The following is a 27,208-nucleotide window of genomic DNA, read 5'->3' on the forward strand; positions in this document are numbered from 1 at the left end:
GCTGCGGCTGCCAATCACATTTTCTCTTTTGGAAAACAAGGCGTGGAGCTGCAATGCAACAAGGCAAGGGGAGGCTTTGTCCTCCGTGTGGTTTATTATAATGTCACCAGCCTGGGTGGCATTTGCCCTTTATCTCTAAACAAGCCCACCCCGGCCCACAGTGCAATGGCAGAAATTCCAGCTACTGGAAAAGCTGCAGAAAGACAGTAGCCGAGGAGTTTATCAGTACTTACAGTCTAATCTATATACTCATGACTCCACACACATTAGGGTCCTTTCCATCAAGAGAAAATTCATAATGCACCAAAATGTTAGGCCAGTTACTAAATCCTCCTGAACAGATCTGTCCAAATATCAAACTGAATCTAAACTTTCATTTCCATTTTCAAATTTGAGCACATTTTTTTTGTAAATTTGCTTTAATCTCTCCAGTGCTTTAGAGACACATGGCTCTGGGGGGTTTGGATTTGGCTAAACAAACCCTGGATTTGGTGCCTGCTACAATCAACTGACAGGTTTTTAAATGGGTGAAGAGCACAGAAAGAACCTACACAAACACAGGGGGCGAGCTGCACAGCAACCAGTAGTACTTGTACCTTTTATATTTTCTTTCAGAAGTAATGCAACTGTGCATCTGTTGCGAATAATAATTCTAGGACAAGGGTCTTCTGTCAGGGTTAAATATGTCAAACCGAGATGCTCCTGATAGGTCAGCACGATGGCCCTTGAAGGAGAAGATCACTATTAATAACAGAATAAATGGTTGAATGCACAAGAAGCAGCAATCTGCATATAAACAAGTTAGTGGGTGTAATTAAGAGTGCAAGCACGATAGTTATACTAGCACAACTGGCAGTACTATAACCATCCGGCAGTGAGAATAATAGGATTGTGCATTTTGCTTTAGGTAAATGTGGGTCACAATAATATTGTCCTTTCAACATAACAAAACATGGCAAGGGAGGGCTACAGGTATCATATCAATAGAAATATAAAAAAAACCTGGCAGGTTTTAAGGTAAATGTATATCTATATATCCTATCCACTTATCCATGCCTTTATCTATGATGGGTTTAAAGGGATTCTGTCATGGGAAAATGTGTTTTTTCCTAACATAGTTGATAGAGCTTCTCCAACAGAATCCTGCATTGAAATCTGTTTTTTCAAAAGAGCAAACCAATTTGTTTTTTAATATTTCAATTTGAAATTTGACATGGGGCTAGTAATAATCTTAATTTCCCTGGTGCCTTTAGTCATGTGCTTTGATAAACCTCAGTCCCACTTTACTGCTATGCTGCAAGTTGGAGTGATATCCCCCCCTCCCAGCAGCCGATCAGCAGAACAATGGGAAGGGAGCAAGATAGCAGCTCTGAAACCTTTGTACTAGGCCATCAGCATTTGTGTGGCCCCTGGGGGAAAACATATATAACAGTAGAAAAGGACATAATGAAATTGTCCAGCATACGTTAAGTCATATGTTTCAAACTAAAAGTCTGCAGCTCTCCAGCTAATGTTTCATTGCAACTCATTAGATTTGAAGTTTAGGGAATGGGAAGATGGGGGTCTGGGGGATTTGCAATTTTCCCCATGGTGGATAAGGCCCTAGCCATCCTGAAAATTCAGGGTCCCCCACAAACATGAAGAAAGTACTTTTACAAGGGGAACTTAAGTCAGTCCACTCTTTGCCATGTGTTAATGCTGGACTTGCAGATAAAAGAAAAGAACTCTAATATACGGTGATATATTGTACTTGGGGTCAAGGTTTCATGAAAACCTTTCAAATCGAAGTTAGCTGTGACATATGTATAAGTGTGCTTTATTTATCATTCTTTTGGTACGCGTTAAAGGACGAGTAGTAATATTATCGTACTTGGTACACAGGCCACTTCCCCCACAATCTCCGACGGGCACAGCCACACTCTGCCTAGGGTACTCCTGGCGAATCACAGCCGGCAAGCTCCAGCACTGGGTATTACCCCCTCCCACGCTGGGGCAAAGGCTCAGCAGAATGTACTTCTGAAGAGGTGAAGGTGAAGTTTCAGCTGATGATTGGCTGACGTCCGATACAACATCCCAACAAGGAATAGGGTTGGGTTTCGCAATCTGATTTTCCCCAACAGGGTTGATGCTGAAAACAGCACTGTCTGGTACAGGCACATACTTTGGAAGGGAGAAAGGAAGAAAAGGACAAAAATGATAAGCTTGATTAAAAGAAACAGATGATTCAGTCCATCGAGCTTTGACTTATTATTATGAGCTGGACATTTGAAGCCAAACACTGGATTGTTGAAGTTCTGCCAGATTTCCAATACAGAGCACAAAGATATCATTTTTCCTTAGGCTTTAAACATAGTTCACAGAAAGGTCTAGCTGTGTTGTGTTTGACTAGGGAACAGGTGAAACAGTTACTTGTGTTTTATAAAGTGTAGTTATACCATAAAGAACACAGATAACATTCTGGAATCTGCATCATTTGGAATTGATATTGGTTGGACCCTACAGTGACCTCTGAATAATGGATGCAGCTCTCCATGCTAGCTAATTAACTAATTAAAAGTTCACTAAACCTAAATTGTAATATAATTTCTTATAAAGAAATTGACACATGTCCCGGCTTCCATGGGTTATTAGATATAAGGATAGCTATATCTGATTTATAGCATGAAAATCATTTGTTTCTAGCATTGGCTTCCGCTATAAGAGGCCTCAATAATCATAGGTAGCTTGGAAGCTTCTATATCTATAATAAGGTCCCTTTTTTCTGAGCATATAAAACATTACACTAATAAAAGTTGCCATACACAAGTTGGCTTACAACCTAACCAACAGCAACCATCCCATGGGACAAAGGGTCCCAATACTGCGTGTTCTGGCTATGCATATTGCAGCAGATTTTCAATTTGCACAGAGCAACTTATATCTGATTGCTGTCAGTTGAAACTGCCGACCCGTGGTGCCAAACATACCAACACAACTGTGCACTGAGGTCGAAATCATTCAGTCTGAAGATATCTTGAGCAATATGGCTGCCTAAAGCCTAGTGAAGGTGTGTGAGCCTTTCTAGTATTAATAACAGAGATATACGGAGCAATCTAGAGGATTCATACATTCTAGAAGAAATATTAACCTGTTATTCCCATTCTCATCACATTTACAGCCATAAGAAACAAACAATGGAATTGCCTCACCTCTTCCTCTGAGCTTTGCTGAATAGCAGATATCTGTGGGCTATAAAAGACCTTCAGTGAGGTGTTGTTGATGATCGTTGTCTTGTCCTCAATCTGCAGAATCTGGATTCCATTTTGTACCATGGATGAAATACAAAACTGGCAGAGCTGCAAAAAGACACCATTGTCAGCAAAGTTTCCCAACGTCTATGCATTGTGCCAGGTTTTTGGGATTCTTTTACCACATTATATGGTAAAATATGTTTCATAATATGTTTACAAAACAACTGGCACCACTGTGCTATCTGACGGAAGCTAAAACCTCAAATTTAGTGAATATTTTACAGTTTGCAAGGTACAGCTCCCATTCACAAGACCTGGCCAGCTTTTAGATGGTGTAGTTCTGCATTAGAGTTATTTTTGTGGTTTTCATACTTAATAAATTCTGAAAATTCATGGTTTCAGAGTAATGAATTAAATACACTGTTTTTGGCCCTAAAAGGTTCCATTCGAGAAAAAGAAAAAAAAATATGAATGGTAATAAAGCTGCCCCTCAATGTCAATTAAGCTGGTTATATTAGGGCAGAAAGAAGAGCAACTAAACTCTTATTTATTTACTTATTTACTTTTACAAAGAAAGAACATATTCTGCCTTTTGTGTTACCTACAATAATGCTTTAATAAAAATGTTCCAGAACTACTAAATTTGGCCCCACCTACTTTGTGGTCCAACATTTGATCAGCTCACTGACCTCTTAGTTCTCTGATAGTTGGGGGTCTATTTATATTTAGGGCCAAAGATAGTTCTTTGTTCTTTAAGTCCCAAAATATGAGTTTATGAAAGTGTATCTGTTCCTTACATATAGTAGGTTTGTCAGTGGAACTAGAACATAAAACACGAGAGCACCGGTTTATATTTCATTGTGTCAGGAACTTGCACTGTTTCGTTAGCTTTTTTAAATGTTACTGTTTAATATAAAAAGTTTTTTTAATATATACATATTTTTATACTAAGTATAATTATATTTAATTGAGTCTATAAAATCCAGGTCTGTTTCATTCCAAGCTCCAAGTCTCTGATGACTTCATTAAGATGTTATGCCTTGCCAGTGGGAAGAACTAGATAGCAAATTAATATATATGGTGCTTTTTTATTTTTTTATCCTGGATACATGAGCATTATATAAGGGGTACTCTGCCATGTGTTCAGAAACATGAGCTTGAAATGTACTTGAATTTAACAATGTTTTTTTTTTTTTTTTTAATCTGCGGAGGTTGTTAAATAGAAGTTGATTAATTATCAATGCCGGACTTATCACACTGCGTTCAGAATGTCATTAATGCAACAATCACCTATGTTACCTTGTTAAAGGGATAGATACACTTCCCACATTTAGCAAGAAATTGTTACTGTGCCTTTAATGTTAGCCACTACTCCAAAGCTTCTGGCGTCAGGCTTTCCCTCATCCAGCATGGAAGGAGCTGTGTCAGTAAAGGACTCAAGTTCAAACCCGTTGGCCAACTATTCCCCACAGCTTGCATACAACTCTCAACTCATACAATCTACATGTTGAAAAGTCAAAAACATAAAACAAATTCTGTTTATAGATAGAATACTATACTGCATTTCTCACCTTCTGATGTCCAGGGAAGGCACCCAGTTTGATGTTGGCATCAACAAATCCTTCCTCATCCAGTGTCACCACCTCTCCGTTATCAGCATCCTTCCACTTTGGGGACGTCATATCGTGGACCAATCGAACAGCGACAGATTTGTGCACCGTGTTAGTGTTAGCCCAGTAGATGCCAATTTGGAAAGCTTCCTACAAAATGAAGATAGTAGCCATTGATCTTTGGTCGGAATGGACTTTTTTTATTTGCCCTGAATAAGGAGTCCTCCACCCAAAATGTATTTGTTGCACAACGAAAGAATGCAGACTTTCTATAATACATTAATTAGACATTTTCATTACGTCTTGTAAATCTAATGCTAACAGCAAACACAGTTGGATATTTCTCATAAGGAAAGAGTATATAGTGTAATGATGGGGTTATGTTTTCACAGCACAGTTGAAGGTACTTGGGTTTGCCAAGATGCTGACAGGTAAGATTTGTGCCCAGGTACATACAGAACTATCCCGTTACATTTTTTTTCTTGTCTATACAAAAATGTATTTTTTTTTTCAATGGAAATATTATTTCCAGCTTGTAAGGATAGCGTTTCAAGACATATACAATTTGTTTTACCCTACCCAAAGAACACATGAACCTAAATACAAGCAGGTGTGACACTAGCCCAAACAAAGGCAGCTCTGCCCAAGGCACTAATGGCAGCAGGGCATTAACCAACAGAAGAAGCAATGACGAAAAGCCTAAACCCACAAAAAGGGCTTTGGCTTCCTTCACATGAGCTGAAGCTTTTAAATAAACCCCATAAATTGGTATGGTTTCTTTTCATCAGGACACAAGTTGGTTCTTTTCAGCTACGAATTTACTTAAAAGATTATTTGTTCAGTGTTTTACTGTGTTTATGTGTTCTGTGACCTGCATTTTCATTTTATGGTCTCTGTAAAATGAACACACTTGGCCTGTAGTGGTTAGAGTTGGGAGGGGAGCACTGTGTCAAACAATGGTACAGAGCATAGCATGATACAGTTTATAACCATGAAACGCTATTATCTGTAATGCTTCCACTGGCATACAACTAGCGGATATTTTGTTCTCTATAAACCCTGCGCTTAGAGATGTAATGCTTGGTAATCTGGCTGATACACATTTGTGGATCACATTGGCTCAGTGGCTATATCACTTATAACTTACCTCTATATGTGCCCAAGCTATTTCTCTTTGTCTTTATAGAATATTTTCCTTTAGTTTAATTTACTAGTGGGCCTTTATATTACACTTTCCTGGAGATCTTCAAAATACTAATCTTTGGTGTCCTACCTACCCTATGTGACATGGCCCCACTTAACTGCCCTACACTTCTACAACTAAAGTCAAGTCAACATCATAGTCAACAAATATTGGTGGCCAATAAAGCATCTGGCCACACAGTCTCTCTCAGGAGAAGGAAAGCTACTGATGAAGTATATTGCCAATAGATTAGCTGCAATAGTGCAACCTAGAACACTATATTAATTCTGTAGAATGGTTTACCATATCTGAGTAAACAGCCCTAGAAGCTCTCTGTGTTTGTTTAAGATAGCCGCTGATATATTAGCTAGGTGTGACATCACTTCCTTCTCCTGCTCCCTTGTGTCTCTGGCTGGCTCCTAGCTCTGGGCTCAGATTACAGCAGGGAGGGGAGGAGGGAGAAGGGAGGGGGGAAAGGAGCAAGCTGAGCAGGTTTGAGGTGAGAGAAAGAAATCTGATACTGAAGCCCATGCATCCACAATAGAAGCAAGGGAATGCAGTGTTTCTTTTCACAAAGGACTCAGAGCAGCATTACTGTGATTGTTTAATCGTGTATTTACATAGACCTTTCTGATAAAACTTACTTAGTTTTAACCTTTCCTTCTTCTTTGTTGTAAGTTAGAATGTATAGGCTATGCCTTGGGGTTGGATATGCTGTTATATATATGTAGTGAAGACTTTTCATTTTTTCATAAAATTTCAAAATGCTTTGTCCTTGTTTAACTCATTGGGCCCCACCACAGTTCAATCACCTGGATAAAATTTGCCGACCTACATTTAGCCACATAAGAATAAAATTACTCTCTCATTTACTAGTGGTATGGCATATGTGCTGGCACAATACATGGCCCCCTATAAGCACTGCACACTAATCACTTGCCCACCTGTACTGAAAATAAGTGGCACTAGGAAGCCCTGTACTTAATGGCTACTTGAGCAGACAATAAGGTAGGAGCTTCTTGATGAGCAGTGGTCAATAAACTTTACTTGACAAATGTATTACATAGATAAGCAATAAGTAAGGGAAAAAGAGAGAAACAGAAGGGAAACAAAGTGGAGAAGAAATTGGCAATACACACATAAATGACCTACATATATATTTATGAATGTAATAAGAACCTTTACCTGAAAATTTGGAGGAATGATAGTCTGCCCTGCAGGAATCTGGAGGACAATGTTCTCCCCTTCAAAAAGCCATAGGTCCCACCTTGACTGATTGATAAGCAGAGCCCATGGAAGAAGTTCAACGAGCAGTGTCTTCAGGTGTGGCTTCCACAGGGAAAGTTTCACCCGCATTGGGCTGTCCCACTGCGCCAAGTGCTCCCCACTGCCAGAACAAGATACAGAGAACTATTATGAGAGATGGAGATAAAGTGACTCACCATATCCCTGAGGATATGGACAGCTGGAAATGAGAGAAAAGGAATTTATGCACCTGGAAATGACAACACAGGCTTTATTAACCATTGAGATTTTACTGGACACAAAAATAGTTTGGTCAGACCACACTTGCCCAAGCTAAGTAACTGTTCTAGGGAACCACACATCTATATAATAAGCAGGTCTCTAAGCATTAGTATAAGTTGCTAAACAAGTGCTTAAATTTGTACCTTAGTCAGAAATGGTAGGAATTAGGCAGATCTGGCACAAAACATTGTAATTTCAATTTATCTGAATGCATGAAACCCTTTGGTACCTATACTCCATCTACAATTATATAAATATAGATTTCAAATGATCATAATAATACTGATATGATTTATTCACAAGAATAAAATACTAATGCAGAAAGGCTTTCTGTACAAAATCTATACAAATCCTGTTTTATAAACATATATTGAAATACTAGAAGTTTTAGAGCCTGTACACTGAAGCCACAACAAGGTATAGGTATAGTATATATATAAGGTATAGTATATTAAATGTACTGAATAGCTTCTGTATCGCTATCACCTTTGGTTCTCCAACTACCACTGAACTATAATGGAATTACTGAGAGTTGCAGTTTATCAACAGCTTGGGAGAAACATGGATGCGTGGAAGATGTATATAGAGAGCCGCTACAGTGGGTGATCCAGATGTCATTTCTTTCCCTACCCTGTCTTGTCTCAGCTGATTCTAGTGAACAACGTACCTATCTGTATCCTTTTTATTGTACGGCCACACAGGCTGAGGGCAGCTTTCCCCACCATAAAACTCAGAAAGAATCCGATTAGCAGAGTATCCATTTTGTGCTTTTGTAGCAATCTGCTTAATGAGAGACGTTGAAATGGGAACGGCACATTCTGAAGGTTCATCTTCCTCCCTGGAAGGACAGAGATGTTTATTCGGTCAGACAATGGCTGTTTGTGAACATTTTGATCAAGATAGCAGAACTCTCTGTGATACAGTTTATTTATACGAATAAATCCACACAAACATATTTAATAGCAAGAACATTGGTAGGCCTATTTATCAAAATTCAACTTCCCACAACTGCCATCGTCTTGTTTTAATGCCAATGAGAATAGTCGTATGCTTCATTTTCATAGTTCTTGCCAGAAAAATGCTAAGCCAAGAACCTGTGAAAACTGCCTGAATTCCATGAAAGTCTATGGGAGAGATAGCCCAATAGTATAAATGATAGATGGATCTCATGTGCTTTCTATGAAGTTCTTGTAGGATATTTAACCAGTGCTTCTCATTTTGTATTTGGCTTGTTATTTAGTACTTTTGGCCTATTATAGATTTCCATTTCATTAATATGGAAACTATTATGGAATTGTATGGAGAATTATTTGTACAGGTATGGGACCCGTTATCCAGAACGCTCGGGACCTGGGGTTTTATGGATAAGGGATCTTTCCGTTCTTTGGATCTCCAAAACTCAAGTCTGCTAAAAATAATTTAAATATTGAATAAACCCAATAGGATTGTTTTGCCTCCAATAAGGATTAATTATATCTTAGTTGGGATCAAGTACAGGTACTGTTTTATTATTACAGAGAAAAGGGAATCATTTAACCATTAAATAAACCCAATAGGGCTGTTCTGCCCCAATAAGGGGTAATTATATCTTAGTTGGGATCAAGTACAGGTACTGTTTTATTATTACAGAGAAAAGGGAATAATTTAACCATTAAATAAACCCAATAGGGCTGTTCTGCCCCCAATAAGGGGTAATTATTTCTTAGTTGGGATCAAGTACAGGTACTGTTTTATTATTACAGAGAAAAGGGAATCATTTAACCATTAAATAAACCCAATAGGGCTGTTCTGCCCCCAATAAGGGGTAATTATATCTTAGTTGGGATCAAGTACAAGGTTCTGTTTTTTATTACAGAGAAAAAGGAAATAATTTTTAAAAATTAAAATTATTTGCTTATAATGGAGTCTATGGGAGATGGCCTTTCCATAATTCGGAAACTTTCTGGATAACTGGTTTCCGGATAAGGGATTCCATATCTGTATAGTGTTTAGTAACATCTGTGTAAGCTTTGAGTTAGGATAATATGGCTGCAGCCTTCAGGCTAGTGACAAGCAATATGAATATTAGTCTAGGACAGTGGTTCTCAACCTCTCAAATGCCGCGACCCTTTAATACAATTCCTCATGTTGTGGTGACCCCCAACCATAAAATTATTCCTAAGACCATTGGAAATATGTGTTTTCCGATGGTCTTAGGCGACCCCTGTGAAAGGGTCGTTCAACCCCCAAAGGGGTCCGACCCACAGGTTGAGAATGGCTGGTCTAGGAGGTCATAATCAGTAAATAATAAGACAGCTCGGACTCAATTAGTTATATAGTCTCAGCGATTCTGGACATTATCCATTTAGACCAGTGATCCCCAACCAGTGGCTCAGGGGCAACATGTTGCTCCCCAACCCCTTGGATGTTGCTCTCAGTGCCCCCAAACCAGGTAGTTATTTTTGAATTCCTGTCTTGGGGGCAAGTTTTGGTTGAATAAAAACAAGATTTCCTACCAAATAAAGCCCCTGTAAGCTGATAGTGTGCATAGAGGCCCCTAATAGCCAATCACAGCCCTTATTTGGCACCTCCATGAACTTTTATGGTGCTTGTGTTGCTCTCCAAATCTTTTTACATTTGACTGTGGCTCACGAGTAAGAAAGGTTGGGGATCCCTGATTTAGACGTTTCTAATTGTTAATAGAATTCTCACTGAGAAACAACACATTAATTTGCTATATTAAAGGAAATGAAAGGCATCGTTAATAGAAAGGAGTTTATTAAACATAAAGGAATGAATAAATTACTCCCCACAGGTGACACTGGAGAGCAATGTCAACAGACAAACTAAAAAAATTAATCTAATCAGAAGACCACATTTTTTAGCAGAAAATTGACATTTGGGCCTGTGTTAATCCAATGCAGCATCACAATGAGCCAATGCCTATAAAAGCAGGGATGCAGTACTCATAGTAGTGAATTATCAGGGAAGAGATTGAGTTTGCAGATGAACAGCATGGAATTTAACTGAAAATTGTAGGCAACATAAATTTGTCGAAGCCCTTTGCCAGCTGAGAGTATATTCTATAGTGCAGGTTTCAGAGAGTACCAATAAACAAAGCAGAGAACATACAGATGCAGCCAGTAAGTTTTCACATTTTGTCTCACCATGGCCAGACACTGTTTTTTAAGTGTTAAATCCTGCCTCTAAATGGTGCTAGAGTGCAAAGACTTGCCACCAGAACACAATAAAACATGCCATAGGCCATGCACCACCCAGTGGTGAATTTTGGTATTTTTCCCTGAAAGAGACATAACACAACAACTTGGTAAAGGAACTTGGCTGCATCTGTATGTGGCAATAGGCCAAATACGGGAGCTGAATGCCTCAGTGCAGGGTACTGTAAAGTCATTAGCAGTTGGATATTATAAGTAGGTGGGCAAATCTTCCCTCTTTAATGGCCATATTCCATGTTGGTTGGATAAAAAAGTCTTATGTGTTTTAAAACATATTCACTTGCAATGTCGTTATTAAGAATACAACACAAATATTGTTTCCTGTTCAAGTGCCAGAAGCTAGGGGATGGAAAGCTGTTTAACATTTTTTTCTTAAGAAGTAACTCTTTTCAAGCAACCCATTTTCTTAATCTTGACTAAAATATATATATATTTTTTTTTCTTAATATCTTGCAAGCACATTTTTAACAAGAACTGAAATATTCAATGGGCACATTGACATTCCTTTTATTAAATCCTTTTGGCAGTGGACTTACTTGAGCGTTCTTGAGTTGGGTTAGTAAACCCATTCAGTAAATGTCTATGGAATCCTTGTGCAACTCAAAACAAAATTTGGTTTTAGAAAATGTTTATGAGGAAATAATATGCAAGATCATAAAAGCCTGACATTGTCTGACACTGCTAGGGCGAGTGAGAACAAACTAGAAAACTCAGATTTTGCTAAATCTACCGCTATGTATTTCTAAGATATATTTAATATAAAACGATCAACCAATCCAATATGCTTTCGTTCCATATCTCTGTAGCATGGAATATAATCATGCAAACAAAGAGGTAAGCAAATAATTTTGCATTAAGATCTGAATTAATGTTTAAATTCTACCTTGCTTGAAAGGTGACATGATGGGTTAAGTCTGGCTCGGCGTTTTGCAGTGGTTTTTCCAAGCCCTTTCCTGGAATGAGTTGTGTCTCGTTTAACCCAAGGTTTCTTTTCTCTAAATGTATTATGATGGAGTCAGGAAGATGACTTCTCATGATAAAGAGTGGGCTGAACATGATCTACAAAAGACAAAAGTACAGAATGACATTACTTTCTGCTCTTTACAGCTGCTTTTTCTCTTAAATCATTGCTTTCAGGGTCACGTTGACCCTTATCTGGTCCAGTATTTGTTAGCAGTTAGAAGGTACTTGCCATTCGTTGCTGAACTTGAGAGCCGGGCTCCAGTGAAATAATGGTGCACCAAACGTAAATTATGGAGTTGTTTGAGGATGGTACCTGTTTGGGGAAATGTAGAACAGGTTAACTTTAATTCAACTCACTTGTAACTGTAGTTAGCAAATGGAATATTTCTAAAAAAAAGATTTACAGTAAAAGCTATGGATGTTTGGACCAACATTTACAATATTATTTGTATTGGAGGATATGTTTCCCTTTAACATATCCAACAAAATCAAATTACAGATCTACATCTGATACCAAATTACAAATAGCAACTCATCATCCCCTTAAGGCTGATGGGCCACGGAGCGAGTTAGATCTCTGCTATCCGAAATTCCTTTCCACCAGCAACAATAGATGGATAGGCCTACACATCGCCATGGCTTCCCAAAGTTGCACAAAGTTTCCTCCTGCAGGCTGACTGCATCTGCTCCCTGATCAATAGCTGAAGGGTCCCGAATTGACATGGTGGGTATGGTAGTTATTTTGCTTTTGTTGGTCCTTTGAATTGTATTTATTTTAAATTAAGAAATGTTTAAAAACAGAGAATTGGGATAATGCACAGATGAGGAAGAAAATATAAAAATAAAATACAACAGGGTGAGAAAAATAAAACTGAGGAGAAAGGGGACTGTTGGAGACATAAGACAGAAATTCTACAAGAATCTTTTTTCCACTGACAGATAGATCTCTATGCGCTCAAAATACCAAATCATCCATTTCCAGACAAAAAGACAAGCAGTTGGTATATGCATTTCTCACGTTAATAGAAACGGTCATTCACCGTGACCAATAAACCTAAATGCAAGGGATACTGCACAGACACTTCACTTCTCACTGACAGTCCTTAAGTATAACTGAATATTTCTGACTCTCAATAATGCAAATAAAAACCCAGAAAGGGGAGTGGGATTTATTTTGTCAGGCAAGTGTTTTTTTGTGGATAGCAGGAAATCTATGTCTAACCTATCAGCAGTAAAGTGAACAGATGTAACATGTCTACATCACACTATCAAAGAACAAGGGTTTTGCCAGCTTCGAAACAAGCCAAGAACACAGGGTGTGTAAATGAGCGCACAGTTCAACCGTTTTCTCATACATAAGCTAAGTACGACTTCTCGGTAGCCTTGTCTTGTAATGTGATCAAGACATATCACTACTACAAACCACAGTGATTTGACTTTTCTACACTGTAATACTCACTTTTTCAACCGCCACTTCCTGAGCACACTAAACATTTGGAATAAACCTTTGAACTTAAATGTCAGCACGAATCTTAGAGTATATAAATAACGTGTATAGAACTATGCCCGACTACAGAGAATATTTATTCAGGGCTCACGAGACATTAAGAAAAATAAATGCAGGATGGCAATTTTAATCCCTTAGGCAGGGAACAAAAACCACCATAAACTGACTGGAGATAGGCTCTAACCGGTGCAATGCTAGGGAGTTCTACAGGGGAGCGGAGTTCCAATTTTTTTAAATTCTTTGCAAAACTTCAGCAAGAGCAACACATAAACGATAGAAAGATCTACATGGTCACAGCACAACTGCTATGAAATGAGCATATTTGCTGTCCGTTACTTTTACACCTCCTCTAAAGCATTGTTCTACCTTATCCTCCTCACCTTCAACCTCCAAGGTCCATAATCCTAGAAAAGAAGAATGGCTCAGAGAATATGCCTGGGAGTAGAGGCATGGCACAACCCCTGGTGATATGGCCATTTGCAAAACCTCAGCAAGAGCAACACATAAAGGATAGAAAGCTCTACATGGTCATAGCACAACTGTTATGAATGAGAATATTCTCTGTCCCATATTTTCCACCTTCACTTTTCTACCTTCCCCCATTCCTTCACACCTCCAACAAAGTCCACAATCCTAGAAGAATGGCTAAGATAATTTGCCTGGAAGTAAAGACATGGCACCAAGCCCTGGTGATGTGGTCATAACCAAGGTAACTGATAATGCAGGAATGGGTAAGGGCAAGGAACACAGAGGAAGGGAACATAAATATTGTTTAGCACACATGCTCCTATATCAGGCAAGTCTAGCACAGAATGTGGAGTATTTGAGGTTAATGTGCTCCTAGGCTGTGCCTAATGCCTGTCTAACTTTGTTCACTGGCCTAATATGTATCCACCAACTAAGGTTCTTGAAGTTGAATTATTATGTTTCATATGACCAGTCATCAAATGACCTGCTGTTTATCCTAGCTCAGTGTTTTGTGTGTCTGGGCTTTGCCCCTACCTGAATGATCATGCTGTGCTCAGTAAGCTCAGATGACAGACATACATCCTGGGACCAGGCTTCATCCCCTTTTGCCTTCACACATAGTTCTGTAAGTTCACTGTTCTCCAGGACATAAGAGGGCAGCTTTTGCTTGGCGGTCAAGCAGTCAACGTGCTCCCGAACCACAGCCTGGCCATCTTGGCCAATGTAATGCTGCACCGCCTTTAGTTCAATGCTCTCTGACATGTAGCTACAGATGATCTGCCTCCCACAGATGGTGACCTAGTGTGCAATAAATAACACAGTCATTTTACTTCTAAATAACATGTTTGTGCTTTTCAAAGTTCATATCATAAGAAGCTGAAAAAATGACATTTTGTTTTATGAAGTACAGAATGATCCTACACTTATAAGGATTGTTCAGACAATAGCAGTGTATAGTAATAAATAAGAAAGATGATAAGTGACTCAATTCAATTGTAATAGTGTCTTGTATTCATATGGAAGAGTCTGACTCCTGATAAAGTGAAGGTGCTTAAAAGTAGTTGCTAGAGAAAACAGAGCAACCAATAATTATTCTGCTTCTAAAAGCCACATCCCCAAGGACAGGATGGTGAGAAATAGGCCTTAGCCCTACAGGAGGTCTACTGGTACATTGGCAGGCCAGCCCAAACCTGCCGCCATTTATCTGAAAATGGAATAACATTCTACTAAATTGGGTGACCCTTTTATGCATGGAGTTCCTGAATAATCACAATAAAGATGTCCAAATACCTTTATTTGTCTTGTGGTACCCACCCAGCCTCCCATACTGATACTACAATACAGCATGCACTAGAACAAAACTTTTTTTGGCACCATTACACCTATTAAATAGCCTGTTTTATTAAGCCTGTTGTTATACCATGGGTTCTATACTCTGCTTTTTTGACACCTTGAGGCTCATATACAAATAAAGGTGATAAATTTAAGTGTAGACAAGAGCAACCAACCAGCTAGTCTTTCTAATTTGAATAGTCTACTACAAGTTAGACATGAAACTAAAGATCTGATTGGTTGCTCTTGGCAGCTACACTTGTGCAAGTTAGCACCTGTGTGTGGAAATCAGCCCTCTGAAGAGCCAACTGAACTGAGACTGTCATGACTTGCTCAAGGTTTCACTTGTTCTCTCAATGCCAAGAAGTATAGAAATAGAAACATTGTACAGCCCATTGGCCTGCCCTTTTCTGTGACATTTTGACAATTACAATTTATGAAATAAGGATCATGGAAACAACAATTACTAAATGCTATCTAGTCCTTTGTCCAACATCTGAAAGTTAAAGAAATTGCATTTTGTTCCATGTCGGCTCATGTAGCCAGTTACCTGTTTCTGAAATCCATTCAGCTGCTGGATCTTGATGATAAGAGATGCTGTCCTTCCTTTGTACTGGATTGTTCTAACAAAGGTCCCAGCATTGTCCACACTAAAAGGTTCTGACCAACGCCAGTTCCCCCAGCCTTCGATACAAATATGTAGTAGCTGCAGAAAGAGAATGTATTCAAAGACATATTAAAAATAAGGCTTTCTAGAAAGTCCCAGTAGCTCATGTTGAACACCAATATGAACCACAACTTTTAGGAATGTAACCCTGATTACTGAGTCTTGATTACCAAGTCTGCTTCTTCAAAGATAACAGCCATAGAAGTGCTATTATATAAACTATACAAATTTAGTAAATTATCAGCAGAAATCATTTCCAAAATTATCGGTGTACTCTAAGTTACTGGGTGCCATGGCAAAATCTTTTACGAGGCCCCTTATTCTCTTCAGGGAGATCATCTTTTGTTTCAGTTAAGGTTTTGCCCATGTATTTTGAAATGAAGACTATATCCAGGTGCCAGAGAGGGCCCTGCTGTCCCTATTATTATACAATAGTGCCAGAGCAAATACATACCATCAGGGCCTAGGCCATTGATTTATTTCTGTGGCCTTTCAACTGACAGAGGATGTACAGCCAATCGTTTCAATTAATTAGTGTATTGCTGTATTGGGACTAAATCTGTAAACATCTTTTGACAGACTTTATATAGTGCTAGATGCTTTACCAGAAGACCCCTACCTTGCACACAGGTCAATATATAGTCAAGACAAATTCCGAAGCACATCAGTAATTTGAAAGTGATTTATTTAGCCCATATACAGGTATAGAATTTGTTATCCAGAAAGCTCCATCTCCCATAGACTCCATTACAAGCACATATTTCAGATTTTTTGTAATAATAAAACTGTACCTTGTACTTGATCCCAACTAAAACATAATTAATCCTTGTTGGGGGCAAAATAATCCCATTGGGTGATTTTTGGCAAACTTAAGGTATGGTGATCCAAATTACAGAAAGATCCCTCATCCAGAAAACCCCAGGTTCCTAGCATTCTGCATAACAGGTCCCATACCCGTACATCCACAAAATATATGCAACATATGTAGAATAATGGCAATATAGTGTTTTTCAAGCTAAATGTTGTACTGTGAGATGATACACAACTGGTTTTGCTTCTTTGGGTACCGTAAAGGCAACAGCACCTACTTTGTTATGTAAACGTTAATATCTCAGAGTGCCATTACAGATAATGTAAATTGTGGTGGTGTTTAGCAAATGAGCAACTGATGTCTGAAAGTCGGACCTCTGTGATTTCAAGCAACAGTTGACTATATAACCATGACAAGAAACCATTATAATATTATTCTGCCAATTGGCTATGCCTAGAAGAATAGAAATATGCACAAAAAAGGTAAAGAAAAGCAATATATCAAGCCAGGCTAGCTTGTCCTAATCCCGAGAGTACTATGAAAATGTAAAAAAAATGATTAAATAAAATAACAAAACTATGCCAATTGTATTTTTTTGGGTTATAAGAGTGTAAGCAATGGAAGCCACTCAGCCAGCCATAATTATCTCATTCCTCTGAGAATTCTGCCCTGCCCCAGACGTGTGATATCCCTGTCATCAGTTGTGGAACAGATATAAACAAACAGGAGTGGCAGTCGAGCGCTGGGTGGTTTCTGTATCACAGGCCTGACAAGGGCCGAGCTGGCTTCAAGCTAAACCATTAGCATTATAGATTTATTGCATTCTAGCAAGGTACGGAAATATTTATTGCACCGGCAAGAAAAGTTCTTGATTACTATAATTTTTCAGTTGGGGAAGTCAAACGAGCATAGCGATTATAAGTACATACTAGTGATGTTAGCTACACATATTTAGTCCTGTCACAAGAACTGAGATTTAACTGAAGTCTATACAGTATTTTCCCCTGACAACAGTTACTGCAACATTGGCAGCTTTCGTCCATTTCACTTAGCTGAGAAACATAACCCTAAACTGCAGCCAAATGAAAGCGTATAAGCATATGGGGCAGTGGTTAGCACTGGGGTTCTAGGTTTGATTCCAGCCAGGGCACTGCAAGGAGTCTCTATGTTCTCCCCATGCCTGTGTGGGTCTTCTCCAGGTACAACAGTTTTTTTCCTCTCACAAGTTTGTGTGAATATGATTGGAAGCTAAGCCTGCAAGCATCACATGGTCCTACAAATGCCATATTTAATAAAAGGCAACAAGTTAGCAGTAACCAATAGGAACCATTAAGATGTTTGCTTGGTGACCAGTAAATTCTACCTGCTTAGGGGCACTGTTACCATGAGGCAAGACAAAACCCTTGCTATTGCTATGAGGCAAGGTGAGAACTTTACTACTATGAGCTATGGTTAGAACCTTGCCTCAGACGGCAGGCCCCTGTAAATTGCCAAGGTTAAGAGCCTGGTAAGAGCCAAAATTCCAGTTAATAAACCAAAATATTGTCTCTTCTAATGCAGAGAGCGTGGCTTCAGGAAGACCTGGGAGGCCCAGATACACCCCTGTACCTGCTGGCTGGTAGTTATGGGTTACAGCACCTGGACTGTCTTTTATGATATAACCCACTATGAGAATGGTCATTATTCTTGTAGTAACAGTCAGCTATTGTAGGTTCATTCATAGATGTCATAGCTACTCATGTAAAAGACCCTGCAGAGTTGAATTGTTACATTTAGGATACCATTTCATTGCCAGTGACTTTAAATTAGAAGTTACCAATGTAAAAACTTGAAAAGATGCTAGAGCTGCAAGAAGAGTCTCTAATGCTGCCAACACAAGCTCCGCTGTTTGATTTCACTCCAAAGTGCTTGATTGCCTGAGCATTTGCAGGAGATTCACAGATCTACCTTTGTGCATAACACCAAACCAAAACAGAAAGCCAGATTGAGTGTGTAATTATCATATCAATAAAAACATAGGCTGCCTTTTTTCTGAACCATCAGCAATCTACGTGTGTGCCAATACTGCACTAATATGTTTAGAAGTGACACATTGGTGGCCAAGACTAGGGTGAGCCATGATACTACCCAATCGGGTTCCCACGTTTCAATCATTTCTTTAGCTGTGAGAGATGTACGCCCAAGGCTGGGGCCGACCATATTATCACATGTACATTTGGCATGGACCAAGCAACACATCCATGCAGATGGCCAGTAGTGGACAGGCTGGCAGAAGAACCACTGAGAAGGCTGCTGCTCGCCTATCTGGCATACAGGCCTAGTTAATGTCTGCTAAAGTACTATTGATCTTTCACACTTCATTTAAACACCATAAGAAAATTAATCATCACACCCTACCATTAACTTTATAGTGGGCATAAAGATTTCAACATTTCTAATGACCGTAATATATATGGCCTTTTTTTTCCTGACTAAATTACTACCAAAATAAGATTCATCTAGAGAAAAAAAAATATATTAGAAATTCCATTAGTTGGAATGTGAGAACAGAAGAAAAAAAAACCAATAAGATAATGACTAAATTACAATTTGAAGTTGTGCTGTGATGGACAGAATATGCATGTAATATCCCAGATAAGTAAGATAAACAGCATATAGTCAAATATAACTCATAGTTAGTTTCTGTTTAAGCCCAGGGCTGGACCCCACTCTATACAAACAATGTGTTCACTGATGGAGTCACAGAGGAATACTCTTGTCAGTCTGCATTTGGAAGACTGTACTTCATACTTGCTGGCACAGTAGCCTTCTCAGTCTATTACTAAGATTAATGCTTCTGTGACTCCATAGTTCACAAATGAAAGAAAAACAGTAGAAACCAAGAAGCTAAGTGGGAAAGACTTCTCTGTGCCATGTAGTATTTCATACATTGTATATCGAAAAAAATATCAGAAACCCTTAGCCCTTGTTTTCTGCAAATAGGTAGTGGCAGGCACTTTTATAAATTGCAGGATAACGGAGCCTTCAGTAAACAGTATATATATTATTGCATACATTTTAATTTAAGTGCCAAATGGGAGAGCAACGAAAGGGGTGTAAGTCACATGCTCTAGGGCCAGAAACCAAATGACACAGTCACCAGGATTGTTTGGTTAGTAGAGCATGTGGCCCTTCAGAGGCGCTGGGGTACGGCACAGGGGTATAAAAATATCAATAGATATAACCTACTTGAAAATGAGATATCTATTACCAACTAAAGTTATGGCACACTGGCTGTTTTGCTAACTACTACTTGTACCAGTAATGCCCACTAGCTGTCGCAAGTCATTTAATCACCCACATAATCAGGGGTTGACAGCCACCAATGGGGATGTTGTTTTAATTTTGTTTTTGTTTCAAAGTCAGAATCAGAATATATGACAAGTCCTTCTCAAATTGGATTGGGAGCTGCCAGGCAAAGAGAAGAAACTTACAATACCACTTACAATTAGGAAGACATAGAATCCACTATTCTGGGATTCAGCCAAACCCCAAATCCATTGTGAAAGGTTTGGCTGAATCCCGAACAAAATCAAAGTCCTAATTTTTATTTGCAAATTATGCTACAGAAAGGGTAAACCGCATGCTCTTTAACCTCCGTCTTCATGTGACAAAAAGCCATTGTGATTTTAAGGATTTGGAATTGGTTCAGCCAGACACTTGGATCCGGCTGAATCCTGCTAAACAAAAGAAGGATCCTGGCTGATTCCTGAACTGAATCTTGGATTTGGTGCATCCCTACTTACAGTGACATAACTATGGAGTATCAAGCTAATAACTTGCAGGATATACCTACCCCTGATTCTGAAGCAAAGACAAATCCCTGGTTGCACTGCTTCATTAAATCTAATACAGAAACACTGTGCTGCTCACTAATATAGGCTGACCCATGGCCAGTAGTTACTAAAGCCTGTTTGCAATGGATCCGCTCACGGCAATGACCACACTATGATAGTGCAGATACCTCCTGCATGAATTTAAATCATGTGGGTCCTCGAGAAATAAGAGCAATGTGATGGGGCTGCTATCTTCTGGATGAAAGAGAGTATGTTAGGTCCCCAAGGAAGTAAGAATACTGTGATAGGGCAGCTATAGCCTGGATGAAAGACAGTAATATAGGTCCCCAAGTAAGTGACCGCAATGTAATGAAACAGGTTTCATCTTTTCAATGGAAAAAGTAATGCAGGCCCTCAAGAAAGTAAGAGTACTGTTTTGGGGTAGCTATCTTCTGGATAAAAAATAAAGTAGGTCAAAAAAGTATGAATAGTGTGGTGGGGTAGCTATCTTCTGGATGAAAGTGAAATTTAGATCCTCAAAAAGTACAAATACTGTGATGGGGTAGCTATCTTCTGGATGAAAGAGAAAAGTAGGTCCTCAAAAAAGTACAAATACTGGGATAGGGTAGCTATATTCTGGATGAAATAAAGTGATGCAGGTTCTCAAGGAAGTAAGTACTGTGATGGGGTAGCTATCTTCTGGATGAAAGAGAAATGTAAGTCCTCAAAAAAGTATGAATACTGTGATGGGGTAGCCATCTTCTTGATGAAAGGGAAATGTAGGTCCTCAAAAAAGTACAAATATTGGGATGGGGTAGCTATCTTCTGGATGAAATAAAGTGATGCAGGTTCTCAAGGAAGTAAGTACTGTGATGGGGTAGCTATCTTCTGGATGAAAGAGAAATGCAAGTCCTCAAAAAAGCATGAATACTGTGATGGGGTAGCCATCTTCTTGATGAAAGGGAAATGTAGGTCCTCAAAAAAGTACAAATATTGGGATGGGGTAGCTATCTTCTGGATCAAAAAGAGCAATGCAGGTTCTCAAGGAAGAATACAGTAATGGGGCAGCTATATTCTGGATGAAAGAGAAATGTAGGTCCTCAAAAAAGTACAAATACTGTGATGGGGTAGCTATCTTCTGGATGCAATGGAAAGGTAGGTCCTCAAGAAAGTACAAATACTGTGATGGGGTAGCTATCTTCTGGATGCAATGGAAAGGTAGGTCCTCAAGAAAGTACAAATACTGTAATGGGGTAGCCATCTTCTGGATGAAAGAGAGTAATGTAGGTTCTAAAGGAAGTGACAGCAATGTAATGGGACAGGTAACCTCTGGATGAGAGGGGTTATTGTGGGTCCAACATTTCAGCAGCTTTCCCCAATGAGACACCCTTTGTTTCATAAGCAATGTGCTACTAACATGTAGGTTTCGTGCTGAATGGCTATTCTATTAAAGTTTACTATTCCTTCAAGCAAATCAGCTGTGTAAACCATTTGCTGTAAGTTCCTCGCATTTACTCCCAAAAACGCCACTGGAAATTCCATATTCCATATACTTATTTTAATTAATGCAAAGTAAATATAGAGGTTAATTGATTCAAATGTAAAAGAAACACAATATCCTTTCAACTATTTTCATTGAGGTGGACTACGTTACAATACTAAGAAAACATTTTGTAAAGGTTAAACAAAGTATTCTATGGCAAGCCATTGCTTCATCGTGCTTAACGTAACAGAAACCTGAACCAGTTTGGGGAAACCAGAAAGGTTTGCTTTCCCAGTAACCTAATGTGGGCTACAAAAACTCGTCCTGTCTTATTTTATCCCCACGTGTAAGTCAAATATGAACCAATGCCTGGGGGAAGTCCTAGTTTCCAAAAGAATGGATTATTCACATTTATCTGACAATCTGCTCATAGAGTTCTGAAAATCCACTAACTTGGCAAGTATGGAATTATCCTGAGAAATGAAATAATTTCATAACTATGAGATCACCCGACATTCCACAAATCTGACAGTTGCAGGGACTGTGCGCTGTTATGACTTACAGGTAATCCCACTTCATTAATTCATTTAACATGGAAATTAGTTCTGAAAAAAGCATGTAAGGAAAAGCACAAGTGCTGCGTATGTGCTGGGGAAGTTCTCACTGTATAGCAGATCGGTGATAATCTGCCATTCCTTCAACACCCCACCGACATTTTTAAAGATGAGTGTCATATCCCAAAACACCTATCAGATGTCCAAAGTGTATCAGGCACATATAAGTGGCGGTTCCTGTACATATATACTCATATATTCAAATGGACACTGACCATAAAGTGTTTCCTTATGAGGAAGGTAGTGAATTTCCAAACAATTTATCATTTTTTCTTGGTGTTTTATCATTTTTTTTCTGCAGCTCTTTATAATTGGAACCGATACTGCTAAACCTACTTGGTAGGTGCCAACATATACCCTAGCAACCAGGCAGTGGTCTGAACGGCATACAGGAAGGAGACTGACTGAAATTAAAGGTAATCAACCGTAATAAAAAAAAAAATATTAGCCATAAAAATTTAAGATCCGTAGTAGGGATGCACCGAATCCACTATTTTGGGATTCGAACCCCAAATTCTTTGTTAAAGATTCATCCGAATACTGAACTGAATCTGAATCCTAATTTGCATATGCAAATGAAGGTAATGAAGGGGAAAAAATTTAAACTTCCATATTTATGTGATGATTTTTGTTTGCCAAGGACCATGGATTTGGCCAAATCCAAATGCTGAATCTTAGCCAAATCTTGGGTTTGGTGCATCTCTAATCAGTAGTGATGAGCAAATCTGTCCCGTTTTGCTTTGCCGAAAAATTTGCAAAGCTGCAAAGAATTTATCAAACACGAAGTCAATAGGCATTTTTCGTAGATTCCATGCAACTTTTTTTATGTCCACAATTGTTTTCCCATTCCAAATACATTAAATGGATTTTTTTTTTTTACTCCAATGCCGAAATGTTGAATTTTGCTGCAAATCCATCCCTGGCGAAAAAACGTTGTTCATCACAAAGATCAGAATAAGCTTTCTGACTGCAGGGCACGGGTGAGACCAGCAACAAGGTTTTCAGTTTTAGCTTGGAAAACTTAACAAACCATTCAAAAATAAAAAAAAGATTAATAACGGTAGAAGTGTAATGGGAACCAAAAATAAAATGTTACTTTACTAAAAATTAAAGATTCTAAGCAACATTCTAATCTCTCTCCGACTATGAAGACCTCAAAGAGGTGCCTACTGCATATGCCTGATTGGTTTTAATTGGAGCAGAGGCAGTGAGCATGCCCAGTAGGCACATCTTTGAGGTCTTCATAGTGTCATAGTCTTCAAGGTGTTTTTTTTCTGTCAGAAACTCTATTTCTTAAAAGAAAATCCATCTCCTTCGTTGAGTTTTCCCTCCTTTCCCTGCTCCGCAGAGGTGTGTATCTACATACATTTTTTTAATCTTCAAGGGATCATTGACTGCACCTCGGTATATGCAATCAGTTATCTACTCCCTACTTATTATTAATACTGGTTGCAGAACAAGCTACTTGATGCTCTTCATGTGCCAGTTATAAAGACAGACTGTTGGGTGTGCTTACGCTTGAGAAGAGTCACTTAGAGCAGTGGCACACGGGAAGATTAGTCGCCCGGCAACAAATCTTCATTACTGCGGGCGACTAATCTCCCCCACAAAGCCATCCCACCGGCAAGAATGAAAAGCACCAGGGGGATGGCATACGCATCACTTATGTTTCCCGAAGTCGCTTACCAGTAGGTGCTTCCAGCAGACATGAGGGCACTCATTCCAATTAAAAGAAAGGAGGTTCCATCTACGTAAATATTCGGAAAGGGTTTTTTACAGTGAGAGCTGTAAAGTTGTGGAATTCTCTCCCCTGGCTTATACATTAGATAGCTGGCTAGCTGATACATTAGCTTCAAGAAGGGGCTGGATGGATTCTTAGCAAGTGAGGGAATACAGGGTTATGGGAGATAGCTCTCAGTACAAGTGAGGGAATACAGGGGTAGGGGAGATAGCTCTCAGTACAAGTGAGGGAATACAGGGGTAGGGGAGATAGCTCTCAGTACAAGTGAGGGAATACAGGGATATGGGAGATAGCTCTCAGTACAAGTGAGGGAATACAGGGGTAGGGGAGATAGCTCTCAGTACAAGTGAGGGAATACAAGGGTAGGGGAGATAGCTCTCAGTACAAGTGAGGGAATACAGGGTTATGGGAGATAGCTCTCAGTACAAGTTGATCCAGGTCCGATTGCCATCTCAGGAAGGAATTTTTCCCCTGTGCAGCAAATTACAGAGGCTTCAAAAGGGGTTTTTGCCTACAGTTAGGCAGGTTATATATACGCATAAAGGGTTGAACTTGATGGACGTGCGTCTTTTTCAGCTGAACTTGCTATGTTATATATATCAATAATATGCCGACTCTGCATGGCACAAGCCTGACGTCAGGGTGGGATAACGTAATGGCAAACAGATTTTACTGCAATCCCTCCTAAAAATATGTTTTCTCTATATGTATTTCAGACTATTACCCTGCACTAAAAAAGTCCAAAGGGATGCTTCGCAGATGTGAATTAAAGCAGAATGAAATACAGAAAAGGCCCGTATAACAATAACTACTATAAAGTGAATACTGCAGAAAGGAAACAACCATCCCGGCAAATCAGCAGCTTCCCCCTTTCCTGTTGGGCAGAAGGGTGCGTAAACCTCACTTCTTTGATGGGGCTTGCTAGCTTATGAGGGTCTTGTAAAATTTTTGCAAACGTCCCTATTTGGTTTTAAACGCTTACACGCACAAGGCATTTTCCTTGCTGCTTTTCACACGTATGGGAATCATTCTGGTGCAATTAAGTAGTTGAGAGCAGAGGCGATTTAGGTCTCTTGTTTAACGCCTAAGCCACTACAACCTCATGTGGTACCTTGCCTGGGAAAACAAGAATAGGCTGCTGGATTGAGCAATATCCTGTTCTTCATAAATCTGTTCCCATTAAACGTTTTTATATAAACAGGTTACCTAACTTCAAACGCAGACTCATATTACTAATACATATTGTGTTTACTTTGTCCCAAACGAAAAACTCACGAACAGATATTATTATAAGGGATAATGTATCCCCCTCTGGTAAATACAAGGATATTAGAAGACCCCTTAGATTTCCGTGCCCTGTATAAAGCCTTTTTATGGTCATGTAAATTCTTGGTGACTACTAATGTCCTTAGAATTTACAATAAAGGCTAAATTATCCAATATGGGATATTAAAAAATGAAAGTTGTTATATTCCTTGGTGCCAATATAGTACTAAATAGTTCATTGTAACATTGATATTTGTATATTCGTATGTTCTTATTGGTGTTAGCCCTTCTAAAAGCCCTTTCGTTTTCAATGCTGCAGGTACATGGATGAAAAATATAATTGTTATTGGGCCTCACATTTTGCTGTTCTCATATAAGTTGAGAAAACCTTTTCTGCCCAGCAAACAAGTACACTTAACCTATTCTAACAGTCAGTCCAATCTATCCTGATCCAAATGCCAGTACAGCCAACCAATCCTGATGAGCATATGAGTTTAGGCAACCTATCCTAGCCAGTGTGCAAGACTCTCCATTGTTTTGTTATCAGAAGAAGAAATAATCACAGGGGAAATAAAAGATCATTTTGACTTTGATATGGAGTTTAAGAAAAACATGAGAAAATGTACTTATAGCTTAATTAAATGTACTGGTGGCTGGGAAGTCGTTATGTTTATATGTTTATACCTGTGGGGACTTGTGTGAACGCCAGCAATACTGGTGGTTGTGGAGGCTGGCCAGCACTATATTCTCATCGGTATCCACTTGGCCAAACCGCAGTGTCTCTTGTGTATCATTACAGACAACAAAATGACTGTAGATCAGCTCTTCTGCCTCAGGGCACTGATTCTGAAACAAAAAAGAACAGACTGTTTTAAAACAAAGTATTAAAGTGCCCTGAATGCTGGACTCCCTTTGGCCAGCCACTGGCAAACAACATTCATTTATACAGCAAAAAACAAACAAATTAATCAACTTTCCACTCTATTCCGCAGTTACTGAAATGCTATATTTACAGGCAAATTTCAAGATTTAAGAAAACTTTATTGTCAATACAACTGAACAGAGTATTGAAATCACGTTTCACTTTACCCCCTCATAGTGCCAGATACAATAAAGACAATATAAATTTAATTAAAAAAAACCAAACATATCATTAATAAAGTACATACCAATACTTAATAGAAATTTGGTATAAGGAATTTACAGAATTTCTATCCCAAGTGATATTTTCATATTGTGCAAATACACATTAACGTAATCTATAATCCATCTGCTCAACTCATTCAAAAAGCAGATTATACTAATGACCATAAAAGTGACGTGCATTATACTAATAATCATTAGCCGATAATAATCTGTAAACCATTCATTTTTATCTAAAGTGATTTATACATATTTATTTAGGTCAGTAACTATTTTCTAACTGCATCTGTAGCCCATATTCAATTTGTACAAGTGGCGTGCAGTGTAATTTAACACTTTTTCCATTTTACCAAATTTCTAACATAAAAATGAATTAAGGTTCTAGAGGAAAATCAGAATGTCTGACAGTAACTGTCCCAATACTAAGGAATCTTCTGCCAGATGGTTAAGGAGAAAACAGTGCATGAGATGGACGGGAAATATTACCCACAATGCTCTATGCACGTCAATGACATGATTTCTATAGAGATGTGAGATGGACAAAAGGGAATGACCTATAATCCTCACTGCTGTCTTGTTTATCCTCTACAAGGACTTTTGTTCAGCGACAGTACTATTTCCAAACCAAACTGT

At 38.8% G+C, this 27,208-nt stretch overlaps 1 protein-coding gene across 2 annotated transcripts in view; it reads right to left on the reverse strand.

Annotated features, from left to right (window-relative positions):
• Positions 1 to 27,208, reverse strand: part of vps13b (vacuolar protein sorting 13 homolog B) — a 508,026-nt gene that overhangs the window by 28,960 nt on the left and 451,858 nt on the right. For both annotated transcript variants that reach the window (XM_002934409.5, XM_012965216.3), the window contains exons 43-53: positions 26,117 to 26,278; positions 15,586 to 15,741; positions 14,238 to 14,501; positions 11,958 to 12,041; positions 11,649 to 11,824; positions 8,218 to 8,388; positions 7,209 to 7,410; positions 4,802 to 4,990; positions 3,189 to 3,335; positions 1,871 to 2,160; positions 597 to 724 (exon numbers count right to left, since the gene is read on the reverse strand). In XM_002934409.5, coding sequence (XP_002934455.3) covers positions 597 to 724; positions 1,871 to 2,160; positions 3,189 to 3,335; positions 4,802 to 4,990; positions 7,209 to 7,410; positions 8,218 to 8,388; positions 11,649 to 11,824; positions 11,958 to 12,041; positions 14,238 to 14,501; positions 15,586 to 15,741; positions 26,117 to 26,278 — 1,969 coding nt within the window. The remainder of the gene's footprint in view (positions 1 to 596; positions 725 to 1,870; positions 2,161 to 3,188; positions 3,336 to 4,801; positions 4,991 to 7,208; positions 7,411 to 8,217; positions 8,389 to 11,648; positions 11,825 to 11,957; positions 12,042 to 14,237; positions 14,502 to 15,585; positions 15,742 to 26,116; positions 26,279 to 27,208) is intronic.

Source organism: Xenopus tropicalis, chromosome 6 (assembly GCF_000004195.4).
Source record: "Xenopus tropicalis strain Nigerian chromosome 6, UCB_Xtro_10.0, whole genome shotgun sequence".
Taxonomy (NCBI): domain Eukaryota; kingdom Metazoa; phylum Chordata; class Amphibia; order Anura; family Pipidae; genus Xenopus; species Xenopus tropicalis.